General features: G+C 36.2%; 2 protein-coding genes across 2 annotated transcripts; both read right to left on the reverse strand.

Moving 5' to 3' along the window:
- Positions 1-1,289: 1,289 nt before the first annotated feature.
- LOC144629703 (high-affinity lysophosphatidic acid receptor-like) lies at positions 1,290-2,237 on the reverse strand. Its single transcript, XM_078487926.1, has one exon. The coding sequence runs from the start codon at positions 2,235-2,237 to the stop codon at positions 1,290-1,292; it is 948 nt and encodes a 315-aa protein (XP_078344052.1).
- A 4,874-nt stretch (positions 2,238-7,111) lies between these two features.
- Positions 7,112-8,277, reverse strand: LOC144631024 (high-affinity lysophosphatidic acid receptor-like). Its single transcript, XM_078489385.1, has one exon. The coding sequence runs from the start codon at positions 8,057-8,059 to the stop codon at positions 7,148-7,150; it is 912 nt and encodes a 303-aa protein (XP_078345511.1). The 5' UTR covers positions 8,060-8,277; the 3' UTR covers positions 7,112-7,147.
- Between the last annotated feature and the right edge of the window lie 6,244 nt (positions 8,278-14,521).

The raw sequence follows: 14,521 nt of genomic DNA on the forward strand, positions 1-14,521 counted from the left end.
ACCTACAAATGCCAGAAAAAACTGTTTTTAAGTCAAGAGATAGATGTACTTGGGAACTTCGTTAACGAGAGTTGGACAATGCATAAATATGACTCGACAATTTACGAACGTATGATCGATCGGATAACAAACCAAGCAAATATATATCTGCTAATGTTACGCAACGCATAGGTTCCATCCTGTCAAATGAAACCAATCCCGCAACTGTAGTGGAAAATACAGCATATGACTTACCCTACTATTCGACTGCATTTCAATAAAACAATTTGATTTTCGAAATGTGCTATTTCGATCGAAGCTGTTGATCAGCGTGCAAGCTCCTTGCTCCCACAGCCGTCCTTTGCGTTGCGTCGTGTGTAAATGTAGATTCGAATACTGGCCTTGCTTGAAAGATTCCTTCTAGAAAAGAAACAAACATTCGTATTCTTCTAATACACGTCCATAAGTTCGCATTACAACTCGAAAACCATCGCTCTGTCTGCGTGTTTTTTATACACGATCGGTGAACCAAAAGGCGGCTTCCGATTTGTTGAAAGGACAGTTGGCCCTGTCCAAATATATTGGGATTATCTGGTCTGGTAACACTATAAAGCATTTGTTTCTGTCTTTTCGTCCGCCATTTTGAACTCTTATACGGATTACCGCTGTACACTCGTTCCCAGACTCCGGTTCCCGGTTCCCGGTCGTTCCCGGTTACTGGTTCCCCGTAACCACTTTTAGTAGCATCCCTTAATGGATTAATTGACAACACAAAGTAGCACCAAAAGGTGACGAATGTCAATTTTAAAATCTTTTTTCCTCCGACAGGTGAAGTAGCTTAAAAATGATTATAAATGTGTTTCCTGTGATATTTAAATTATTTCTTTCCCTCCCTTTTCACGAGGGCCAATTAATTGATGGGCTGACGTGGCTCTATAAAAAAAAAACATTTTTATATTTTATAGATTGTTTGAATTATATTTGTTTTCAAAATTTTCCTTACAATTAACATGTGACCAAATCTTTAAGCGTGACATTCGAAGGGGTTGGTATTTTGCTTTTTGAAACATGAACAAAAGCAATCATATTGCTTTGTTGAAATTCTAACAAAACACTTTTTCTACCGGAAGAATAGCCCAATACAATTTTTTTTGAAAGTCGACTTTGTAAGGCTGATAATTCTCATTGAATATTTTACACGTGAGAATACTTTCACATGTACAGTTGTGGCGCATCAGTACAAAAGGCAACATCTATGTTTTTTTTAATTTGTTTGCTATTACAATTTTAGTGGTACTATGAAATTGTCTTCAGCCATCAGAGCAAAATATTTTTTTGACCCCATTACGAATATCATTCATTCTCCAAATGTAAAGGCCTGGGCTAAGCGTGGAAGATAAAAACAACAGCACCATGCAGACTTTATCGACCGCAAATACATCAGAAGTAAATCCCTGACTAAGATACATGCATGTTCTGATAGTGTAAGGTAAGAAACAAAAAGAAAATAGTAATACAATTAATAACAACGTGGCCACAGATTTCTTGTACTTCGCCAGGTCTATTGCTTGTCGACCAAAATTCTGAGATGTTTCGTTTGCTTGGACTTGCTGTTGGTGATGACGAATAATTCCGTAAACTTTACAATAGGCGAACGACGTGGTAAGATAACATGAAAGGATCAGTGTGATAATCATGATATCTAGTGCACTACCACATTTGTGATATACGCGGAAAGCAACTATGGGAATCGGTATCAGTAACAATATGATAACAGTAAAACATCCACGACGCGATGTAACCAAGGATCGTCGAGACATGTGCAGCCATCGTTCAATGGACATGAGTGTTATAAGGAGAAGCGTGATTGAAATAAAGTAGATGGCAGTACACTCGCCGATTGTGTTTATGATGTTTATGATGTTTATGATGTCAATATGCACTGGCGTATCGTAGGTGCCTGTAACCCAAGGCCTTGCAACGTAGATCACAGTTGGCACGGAATAGAATGGCTGAGCGATGAGTCCTGTACACAAATCAGTGAATGCTAATCCACTAAGAAGAATATGGAATGGAGTTCTTACAAATGGCTTCTTCCAAATTGCCGCCAAAATCAGCGCATTCCCCGCTACTGCGACCGGTGATAAAACTACGATCACAATAGAAGTTGAGAAAGCGATATCGTTGAAGAACGATTCGTAGTTTCTTTTGCCATCTTCCAAGTCGCAAGGAATGATTAGAGTCGTTTCATTGGCCATGGTCCACCTTTGTTTTTAAAGTACCTGGTGTGATTACTGGTTACTCTCGACAACTTTACGGAGCCTCTGTGACGATCAGCAGTCGACAAACTTGCCTGTGTTTTGATTTTGTTTCGTCGAATTTAATCTGCAGATTCTTTCTCTCTTTTACATTTGCGTCAAAGTGGTATGAATCTCTTTTTAATTAAAACTTTTAATACAAGCTTTTTCCTGCGGTTCGAGTACTTATAACAATTACTGTCATATCAACTGGGTATCCGAAAAGCAATTTGCTATCCTTCCATTTTTCATTTTGTTATTTACGTTTATATAGCTGAATTCAAGAAATAAAAGTTCAAATATGAGCAGGATCTTCGTATCTCAATTTTCTCGCCACATTCATGCATGCTAGTTAACTGTACAAAAAGCAAGAAAAGCGCAATAAAACAAAACAAAATAAAAACAGCTATAGTGTTTCTACAAATTTTTTTTTGTCAGATTATTAGTGCGGTGAGCGTTCTGATTACTTTTGGAAATAATTTAAAGACAGTGGGGTTTCTTAAACTAATTTTTGCAATAGCATATAGCCATTACCGAAACAGATGCTATAGAATACTATTTCGATACTATTGATATGGCATTCGAGTCAAATGTTGTGTAAAGGTGGCTCTAAAATGTAAAGTGATCACTAAAAGATAGTTAGAGGCAAGTGCGGTAAAAATATTTAAAATGTCACAACAGAGAGATTTTTGCGGTATCGTTGTAATGAAATACTTTTAAAAATATAGCTGCGTAAACCTGCCAAATTTCCACGACCTTCATGATTGCCGCTATTTTTAGGGACTCGTCAAGACGAAGTGTTTCATCGTCTTGCCTCACAGACATATCTAAAACCATCAGAAATAAGGAAAGTATCAATATAAATGCGTTACAGTTCAGTTGAAAGGAAATAGATCATGTTTAAAAACGGAAACATTTACATTTCAACCATAACTCTAAAAAATAAACGATCCGATCGAGCGGATTGTGATTTTAGTATAAGTACAGTACATGAAAGTTTTGCAACATACAAGGCAAAGCGGTATAAATAATTAAGCCTTAGAAGCCTTAAAAGGTATAATGGTTTGGATAATTTCTACTCTGGGTTTAAAAATTGGGACAATTAAAAAGCAGCATGGTGCCCCCCCTCCCCCTAAAAAAAAGAAATTCGCTTCACCTACATTTGCGTTAGTGTCTTAATACCAGAAATTTCTAGTAATTACTTTTAAGGGGTCAGGAAATATATAATTAGATATGATCTTCATATAATTGGGTATGATCTTTAAAGATGCATAGGCTGGGATGTCCACACTAACAAACGATGTAATCGTTTAAGCAATCAATAAAACCAAGTTGAACATTCCTAGTTAATCGTCATTAAGAAGTGTGAACAATCCACTTCACCGACGTCAAAAAATACTGACTAAGAGATATTTTCTTTAGCCGTCCCTGCACAATAACTGTTTGACTCCATTACGAATATCGTTCATTCGCCAAATGTAAAGGCCTGGGTTTAGCGCAGAGGATAAAAATAAGAGCACCATGCAAATTCTGTCGACCGCATATAGATCTGAACCAAACCCGTAACAAAGAAGCAGCAGAATATAGAAAATATAAGGCAAGAAGCATAAAGAAAACATCAATATGATATATAACAAAGAGGCCACAGATTTCTTGTATTTCACCAGGTTTATAGCTGGTTGGCCAAAATTCTGAGATGTTTCGTTTGCTTGGACTTGCTGCTGGTGAAGACGAATAATTCGGTAGACTTTAAAACAAGCGAATGACGTGATAAGATAACATGAAAGCAGTAGTGTGATAATAAGAATATTTACTGCACGTCCTCTTTGTTGTAAGTGCGAAGCAACTGTTGGAATCGGTATCAGTAACAGTATGATTACAGTGAAAAATCCACGACGCGATGTAACCGAGGATCGTCGAGACATGTGCAGCCATCGTTCAATGGACATGAGTGTTATAAGAAGAACTGTAAGGGAAATAAAATAAATAGCAGCGCATTCGCTGATCTTGTTTATGATGACAGTAAGTTTAAACGTATCGTAGGTTACTTTACGGTTTACGAGGTGCACGAAGGTCGTCGCAGCATAAAAAGGCTGAGCGATGAGTCCTGTACACAAATCAGTGAACGCCAATCCACTCAGAAGAATATGGAATGGTGTTCTCACAAACGTCTTCTTCCAAATTGCTGCCAAAATCAGCGCATTTCCAGCTACCGCTATCGGTGATAAAACGACGATAATAATAGAAGTCGAGAAGGCAATTGCAGCTCGCTCGGAATTGGTTTTGTTTTCATCGGAGTTAAAAGAATCGGGAAAACGTTTTACAGAAGTCGTGTTATTGAACATCTTCAAACCTAGTCGAAGATTTAGCGCTAAAGATTAGCTGGGCAATTTTAATGCTCGACTATTTTTTTATGTTTATCTATTTTTATAAAGTAAATATGCGGCATCGTTTCAGGTTTTACATTTCCCTCAAAGTGGTGTGAATACTTTTTAATTAAAAGAACCCTTAGGAATGGTTTGAATAATTTCTACCCTAGGTTTTGAGGACTTGGAACAATAACAAAGCAGTAAGGTGTCCAAAAAAAGCAATTCCATTTTTTTCAGTTGCAAAAGCGTTTTATTAACAGAATTTTCTAGTAATTACCTTTCAGAGCTAAAGAAATATATAATTGGGTATGATCTTGTAAGAATCCACTAATTTTGTTGTGTAAATAAAAATTAATTGTACGAAAAGTACTGATTTTTATCAAACAAATCTTAAGCTCTGATTCTCGTAAAGTAATATAAAATAGCATTAATAAAACCGGATATATTATCAATGACATTCGAATCAAATTTTGGAGGTAATGTGTTATTGGTCTTAATTTAAACTACGAATCCTTGATAACCGAATTGCTTTATGCATATGTTACTTAAAATTGTTGCATGAAAAATTGGTGTTCACTGAAGCTATCAAACTAAGTCGGACATAAATATTAAAGTTGATCGAAGATTCGATCAGCTAGCTTCTTGTTGTTATGTACTGACCACCTAATAAAACTCAAGTCAGACTTCAGTAAGTGGTTTGATTAATCACCGGTGGAAATAAATCAGTAATTTTGCACTGATTACAAAACATTTCCTCTAGGAATAGCGCCATGTGCTATTATTTAAATCCACATGTGTATAAACGCCATGGTTGCATGATTAAAACATTTCTTTTCACTGTAGGATCATTAGAAAGAGCGTTTGAATTTTTTAACGCTTTTTTTTCAATCCATATTATTTTCACGCGTGCAGTGGTTCCTTTTTAACTAACTTCATTACAAAAAGGCTGATTTAGATACGTAGATTGATAAATCCCAAAAGAAATCTTTATTGTATTCGACCTGTATTATCCGTATTATAGTGCCATAACTAAATCTGAATAACAGCTGTTGCATACGGCCCATGTTAAAATAATCCTATACATTTACGAAAAGGTGATAAAACGCGACCGAGTGCATTATATATTAAAGAAATAAAAAACGCGAACGAGTGCATTATTGAGTTGTATAAGCACGCGGGAGCCTTTAAGAACACGAGAGAAATGCATAGAGAAGCACGAGGTGCAGCCGAGTGCTTCTCGCACTTCTCGAGTGTTCTTAAAAAACTCTCAAGTGCTTATATAAGTCGATAAAGCACGCGCGTGACGTATGCAGCGTGCTTATAATGCACTCGTTCGCGTTTTTTATTTCTATAATAATGAGTTCGAATTGACCAATCACAGAGCGCGCAATTCCTCGACCATTTTAGTAAAGCAAATAATCATTAATTACGGAGTGTTCACCCACAAAAAAGACCTTTTAGCGTCGGCCTTTTGTTTTCAATAATAACAAATACAATTAAGGAAGTAAAATGATTTTTTAAAAGTGTTAGAGACTACACTTAATGGACAACCTTGGACAAATGAAGAACGTTAATTTATAGACATATTTAATAAAAAGAAAAGAATTTAAATGGAGAATTCGAAACCACTAAATTCGAACATTGATCAGAAAGACATGTTTAACCACAAAAAAGCCTGCCGATGGAGGTAAAAGGTTCCAACGGACCACTACCAGTTTTTAGATTACTTTGATTACTGATGACAAACAGAATGGACAATTACTTTAAAATCGAGTCAGGTATCAGGCGCGTAGGAGGGGGGTTCGAGGGGTTCGAACGAACCCCCCTTTGGAGGTCAATAATGGAGGAATGAAAACACAATTGTTGATTTTCAGCTTTTGGCAAATAGTGGGGGAATGAAAAACAAACTTTGAATGTTGCAGCTTTTAAATTAACCTGCACGAAACCGGTAAAAGTATCGGGAAAGTATTACATTGTTAAGAGAATGGGCTCTCCCATCTTTCTCAAGCATATTAAGTATGATACACCTGTCGATCTGGACGAAATTGTCAATCTATTTCAAGGCCTCCACCCGAGGATGATGCAATTGTCAAGTTTGCTTTACGAATAGTCCTGTAGTGAATGAGTAAGTAAATGGCCTCAATATATCCTAGTGACCTAGTATTATATGTAGTCAAAATAATCCCGTCGTTGAAAAATATTTCCTTAACAAGCGTTCGGGATTTGATAAATGGAATATCAATAGACGACCTGTTATTTTACACTCCATCGAGTTTGAAATATTGACGTGCACAATGCTGAAAATAGCATTTCCGGGCCTCTAGATTTCAAAATATTCTGGGGGGACATGCTACCAGACCCCCCTGGAGGCTCGCGCCTTCGGCGCTCGTATTTAATAACCCCCTTATAAATATTCCTGTCAATACGAACACCCTTCCAAAAAACCCAGCTACGCGCCTGGGTATTTTCATGCACTGTGCAGTTACGAGTTCTTTCACATTTTTAGCTGCCCTGACAAAATAGTTGTTTGACTCCGTTCCGAATATCATTCATTCTCCAAAGGTAAAGTCCTGGGTTTAGTGTCGAAGACAAAAATAAAATCACCAGCGAAACCCTATCGATCACATATATTTCTAAACTAAAACTTTGACTAATATAGAGCCCACTAGAAACAATGTAAGGTAAAAAGCAAAAAGAAAAAAGCAACATTATGTAAAACATGGTGGCCACAGATTTCTTGTATTTTGCCAGATTTATAGCTTGTTGGCCAAAATTCTGAGATGTTTCGCTTGTTTGAACTTGCTGTTGGTGATGACGAATGATTCTGTAAACTTTGAAATAGGCGAATGACGTAATAAGATAGCAAGTTAGCATGGTTGCTGTAATTGCAATGGTCATATAATTTCCATACTTCTGACTTTCATTTGCCAAAACGCGAAAAATGACTGCGTGAATCGGATAAAGCAACAGTGCGACAACGGTAAAACATCCACGACGCGATGTAATCAAGGATCGTCGAGACATGTGCAGCCATCGTTCAATGGACATGAGTGTTATAAGAAGAATCGTTGTAGCAATAAAATAGATGGCGCTGCCCGCACCAATTGTTCTTATGATGGTAATAAGCTTCGACTTTTCACAAACAGTCCTTGTTGTTCCTAAGCACATAAATATGGCCGCTGCAAAGAAGGGCTGGGCGATGAGTCCTGTACACAAATCAGTGAACGCTAATCCACTCAGAACAATATGAAATGGTGTTCTCACAAATGTCTTTTTCCAAATTGCCGCCAAAACAAGCGCATTTCCTGTAACTGCTATCGGTGATAAAACAGCAATTATTATAGCAGTTGAGAATGCAACTTCGTAAAAGAAAAAATCGTTTAGTCTATTGTCATTGTCCGAGGGGAAAGCCATTTTAAGAGAAGAAAAGTTACTGGGAATGACCTTTTTTGTTCCTAAACGTTTGAAATCAGATTTGGTGGGTTTATCTTCATGAAAGCAAGGCTCTTTCTTCCTGGTTTAGTTGAAATGCAAGTTTTTATTTTCTTGAGGTAGCGACTAATTATAATGCGTTATCAGCTGCAAAGATGGACTGAAAACAAAGACCTTTTAAGGCCTGCGCCTGATAAAACAAAATGCGAGAGTGTAATCTTTTTTAATTTGCTCAGTGAGCGCCACAAAAAGGTTTTCTGAGTTGACTTTAATTAAGTCCTTGACTCTTCTTTCAGTCAATCAATCAATCGTCAATCAATTGATCCATCAATCATTCAATCAATCTACCTCGAGCTCTCAATAATAGCGGACTAATTGAAACTGAACACAATATTGTATTCTGACGCGTACGAACTTGAGGAAAATTAAGTTTAAAATGAGAGCTCCCTGGGAGAGGGCAGTTGAATAAAGGTCATCATCAAATGGAGTGGCACTAGTTTTTTGTTCTTGTTTTGTTTTGGTGGATAAAACCATGTTGTGTGACAATTCAATTAAAGGCTATTGAAAAAAAGTACATTTAAAAAAAAATAGCATTTGAACAGTGGACCTACTGGGAGTGAAGCATGTCCTTGTTAAAAGCGTCTCGTTGGACTGCATGCAATCAACCAAGATAAAAGTATACTAAGGGCGTATTTACTTGTAAGTGACATACTCAAAATAATTTTTTCACGCCATTGCGAATGTCATTCATTCTCAAAACGTATTAAAACCGGGTTGAGCGAGGAAGACAAAAATAAGAGCAACAACGACATACTGAAGGCCACAACTAATTCTAAGCGCTCCCCCAGAAGAAAATACGCCACATTATAGAGGTAACAAAAGGCAAGAAACAGAAAGAGAATGCAATGAAATGTAAACAATAGACATCACGGATTTCTTGTATTTCGCCAGGTCTATTGCCTGCTGACCAAAATTCTGAGATGTTTCCTTTGGTTGGACTTGCTGTTCATGATGACGAATAATCTGGTAAACGCTAAAATAAGTAAATGCTGTGATGACAAAGCAGATTAAGACCATGTTCATAATCGCAATATAGACCTCACGTCCATAAGTTTCCTATACGTCAACGACAAAACATCGTAAAACAACAGAGGGAATTCGTACAAGCAAAACAGCGGTTACTGTAAGACAGCCACGATACATACATAAAACTTTACTTCCTTTCGAATTTTAGAGTAGCTTTTAATGAAACCAATGATCAAAGCGATGTAAACAATGATCGTCGAGACATGTTCCAGCCATCGTTCAATGGATATGAGTGTTATAAAGAGAACTGTCATGGAAATGAAGTAGGTTGCACTTCCATTAGCAATTCCTCTTCTAGCAAGAAGAAATGATGGCCTGCTGCAAACTAGGTGAGGTTGTTTTATGTAAATAAAACTGACTGCAACAACGAAGGCTGGGCGATTAAACCTGTACAGAAGTCTTTGATTGCTAATCCACTTAGAAGAATATGGAATGGAGTTCTAACAAAAGTTCTCTTCCAAATCGCCGCCAAAATCAGCGCATTTCCCACAACTGCCACGGGTAACGTCAAAGGCTCTTCGAGCAACCTCATGGTAATTCGATGAAGTGCCGATCGACCTAAGCGTCCAATAATGTAACGCAACTTCACTTTATTACTTGTGTTTAATACTAACGTGACACGCGATGACGTGACACGAAACAAAGACGTGCTGTGGATGTCGTGTTAACTAAAACACGTCACACGGCACGCGCAATAATTGAGTGAATTCGTGTAACCCGTTTTTTCTATGTTGATGAGTCGTATAATATTCTAATGTTTATGTACAATAAATCAATACACGAGTAGTCAGAAAACCTCAAAGAAATCACTTTAATAGTTATAAGTATAAACAGGAGGCTAGTGTCTTTCTTTTAGCACTTCAAGAACATGTTCAACCTTAATCGAAAAATTAGCGGTCTGCATGGTTCAAAATACGAAGGATTTAGTCATTTCACGTTGTTGTTTTTCAGAAGACGGGAAAGAAATTTGCCTAGAGTAATAGAACACGTGCACAGCTATTTTCCTGCTCATTAAACCTTTTGTTTGCTAAACAAAAGTTGTTTGTCTTCGTGATTTGCTAAAGCTCCCCATTGGATTGTGCGCGCAGAATTGTGTTACAGTCAAGTTTAATTTGTTTTTCTTTACGCGATGTTGAATATGAAATGTTTATCTAAAAACGCAACACAATTCAAGGCATGATAAATTTTAATCCCCGTTATCTATTTGGTTTTTACATATTGGTAAATGCATAAATTTTAACCTGACTTCCACATGCAAATAATACTTATGATTTGTCCGCAATTTTCTGTTTTCCTGTACAGCTCATTAAAATATAACACGGCGCATTAGCATATGAAAACCGGGTTACACGAATTCACTCTAATATGTGTTTATACTATAAGCGTAACTGCATGTAGCTTATAGCTGCCATCAATAATGTCACAATCTCACTTAATTTGCCTTTGAAATGTTTTCTTGCGTCTGTGGGTCATCGATAGGTTTTTTTTCAAATAAGCGTCCAAACATGTCACTTTAATAATAATAATAATAATAATAATAATAATAATAATAATAATAATAATAATAATAATAATAATAATAAGAAGAATAAGAATAATAATAATAACGACTTTATTACAGTATATCCATTTGACATGGCTCTTTATCTGTAATACTGTATGCTAACTACAAAAATAATAATAAATTAATTAAAAAGTTAAATATTAAACAATAAGAAATAAATCTACATTATTTCTCTTTTAACTTGACTTAATAAATATTTAAAAGTGTCCTTTGAAAATTGTTTGTGTTCTTTGCAATTCCGTAAGGTGATGGGCAATTTATTAAAGGTTGACGCTACTTGGTCTTGGAAAGTGTTTGATGTCAGCGGTATTTGTTTGCCTTTGAATGTTTAATTTTTCCATGGAAGTTGCGGCATTGATGTTTCGTGCTCTCAGGTTTCGTAGCGCGATTTCTATTTTTTCACCACAAAATATTTTAGTGTAACCTTTGATCCTTTTTACCATTTAGTAAATTTGTTTTGTGAATACGTTTTCTTTTCTGTCAGCACGTATAGCGTTATTTTGAGAAGCGAATAAAACTGTAAGATAAAGATGTGCGTTTCTGCTCGACTCAAAAAGATGAAAAACGTATGACGTGTCACGAGATGACGTGACGCGAAACAAAAGCGTGCCATGAGTGTCGTGTTTACTTAAACACATCAGAAGGCAAGCGTTACCGCATGTACCTTATAGCTGCTATCAGTAATGTCACAATCTCTCTTTATTTGCCTTGGAGTGTTTTCTTACTCTGAGGCTTCGTTGAGCGATCCTCTTTCGATTTGTTTTGTAAAAATTCAAACTTGTGAAAGAGAGAGACCCTGGAAACGAGGTTGGAGAATAATTTGTTTTTGATTAACATGTGCTGAATGACGTTTTAAAGAACCTTTCTGTCAGCACGTTTACCGATAAATGTATAAATTAATTGCGGTTTAATATCAGAATGGAGTGAGTGAGTGAGTGAGTGAGTGAGTGATCCACTGGGGACACGTTACTTCGAGAATGATCACTACACCTCATTACCATTCGGTAAAAACGGCAACTAAAACAGCGGTCGCAAAAGTAACTACGTAAAAGAAGATCATGACTAATACACCACACGAGTACCACGAGTAACATACGGGTAACATACGAGTAACACACGGAACATACGGGTACATACGGTTACATACAGGTAACATACGAGTAACATACGGATACATACGGGTGCATACCAGTTCCAATTTCATTTCACTTTATTTTATTTTATTTTTCATTTTTATTTTATGCAACACAAGTAAACAAAACAAAACATACGGGCAATTACGGGTACATACAGGTAACATACGAGTATAATAATCGACTAATAATCGAAAAATCAATTATTGGTCATTAGATGTAACGTGTTTCCTCCATCGCTCTCCCCTCCAAAAAAGATTGCGTGACGAGCCCAAAGGACAAGGAGCAAAAAAATGAAAAACAAAAATTGCCCGTATGTTTTGTTTTGTTTACTTGTGTTGCATAAAATAAAAATGAAAAATAAAATAAAATAAAGTGAAATGAAATGGGAACTGGTATGCACCCGTATGTGTCCTTATGTTACTCGTATGTTACGGGTTAGATCGTATGTAAGTGAATTCAAGAAGATGAGCTATTGATCTTAATTATAACATTTCAAATTCTTTATACGTCTTCAATACGTTTTGTCCTTTGGGCTCGTTACGCAACCTTGTTGACGGGAAGGGGGGTGGGGGAGGATAAAATAAAAATGAAAAATAAAATAAAATAAAGTGAAATGAAAAAGAACTGGTATGTTACCCGTATGCAACCGTATGTTACTCGTATGTATCCGTATGTTACTCGTATGTATCCGTATGTTACTCGTATGTTACCTGTATGTACCCGTATGTGCCCGTATGTTTCGTGTGTTACTCGTATGTTACCCGTATGTTACTCGAAGTACTCGTGTGGTGTATTAGTCATGATCGTAAAAGAAAGGTTCATTTTTCCTGTTATCTCCGCTACACGATAAAGAAAACCACTGTTGTTGAAAGGAAGTGTTACTAAACATCGTTGGGCGTATTTTTTTTTTCATGAACGTCGGTAGCGCTATCCGTTTTTGCTAGGTCAACCTCAGAGAAGACGAACAACAATTTTGACCTGATATGTAAATTTTACCTACATCAAGCTTCTAAACAAGATTATTTTATCCGCCCTGTTGATGGACTGTAAACAAAGAGCTCTCAAGTCTTGCGCCTGATAAAACAAATAGTGGCGTTTGACAACGTTACTGGTTGAAAAAAAAAAACAAGATTTAAATCGATATTGATCTATTGTGCGGTCGTTTTTTTCGCCCGTTTTGGTTTTAATAGCCTGGGTTTGCATTAAAGAACTAACTAAAAACAGTCACATTATGGTGACAAAATTGTACTTAACGTTCACTAAGTCACTTTCTATTAGTTTTATTTTTCCCGAGAGGGCAAATACTAACTTTGTTTAGTAATTGAAATCCCGGTATAACCGTTCATTTTCTCTGATGTCTAATTAAATTTCTCTCTGTCCATAAGGTAAACATGATAAGCTATCATCTTATCTGATGAAAATCATACTGAATATCTAAGGAATATATTTTAAAACAACATTAAAAAAATAATAACTCCTCGTCACATTTTCTCTTTAATAATCTGTGCTCAATTTAAATTTGCTTTTATTTTAAGTACTAGTGGCGGAAACATATGGTTTAGAGTCAATTTTTCCTTTAGGAAAAATATGTTGCTATATAAGGAAAGATTTGTCTCCTGCGGCAATGTTTCCATGGATTCTAACAGAACACAGTCAATTTTAATGCAAACCGCTGCAGGTCTGTTGTAACTAAATAAAGCGATTCGACGACAAAATAATAGAACTGCATGAGACAACAAATATAAGAATATGATCGCTATCTAGACATGGAAGCCAGTAAGAAATATCTAAAAAAATATTTATAAACTGAATGCTAGCTACCACTGTACCAAGCGACAAAAGATGCGAGGGAATTTACTGTTGGAATAATTAAAGCAAGGCTTTGTACGGGTGGCATGATGTCGAAAACGGAAATTTACGGTACAATTGGGACTGTCTTAAGAGCTAAATTGAATGACTTTTTATTTAGTGCTTTGATCAACCTCCAACGGCTAAATTAAAACAATTGATAGCTTGCTTGCAGCCAACATAACTAAAAGAAAGCATAGTTTAATGTTCTAGAAAGGTCTATACGAGAAGGTCTATTCAATCAAGAAATATCACAGCCAGCAGTGAAGTCGTATTTTGAATAAGCGAGCAGTAGATAGCTTCTTCAATTGTTTTCAGACCAAAACGCCTGCAGCGCCGGCGAGAAAAAAAAATATATTTTAGTAATTGAATCGAGCTTCTGTTTAAGGCACACCTAAACATAATGTAGCTATTGATCCTGCAATTTAAATCAAACCTTTAAGTTTAACTCAGAATTAACGCTAATTAAATAAAAACCTGAATCTGGTGTTCCTAAAAGAACTAGCCTTTTCATCGAAACAACAACATCGAAGCTCAATTTATTTCATCTGAAAGATACAAATTTCTCTCAAAGACTTGCTCTTTGTAAGGACAAGAAAAACTGTAATAATTTCGTCAATTTTTAAAACACTTAGAGAAAACAGGGCGTTTTTTTTTCGTTCAGTCAACAGATAAATTCGATAATCTTTTACAGAATGTGCACCACAAACGTATGTTTTCAAGGAAAACAAAAATTTAAATATCATTCCTCGTCGACGAAAGAGGTTGAAATAGTGCATTAAACAATTATTTACAAATAAATCACTTTCA

The sequence above is a fragment of the Oculina patagonica genome, chromosome 11, assembly GCF_052425735.1.
Source record: "Oculina patagonica isolate OP01 chromosome 11, crgOcupat, whole genome shotgun sequence".
In the NCBI taxonomy this organism is placed as follows: domain Eukaryota; kingdom Metazoa; phylum Cnidaria; class Anthozoa; order Scleractinia; family Oculinidae; genus Oculina; species Oculina patagonica.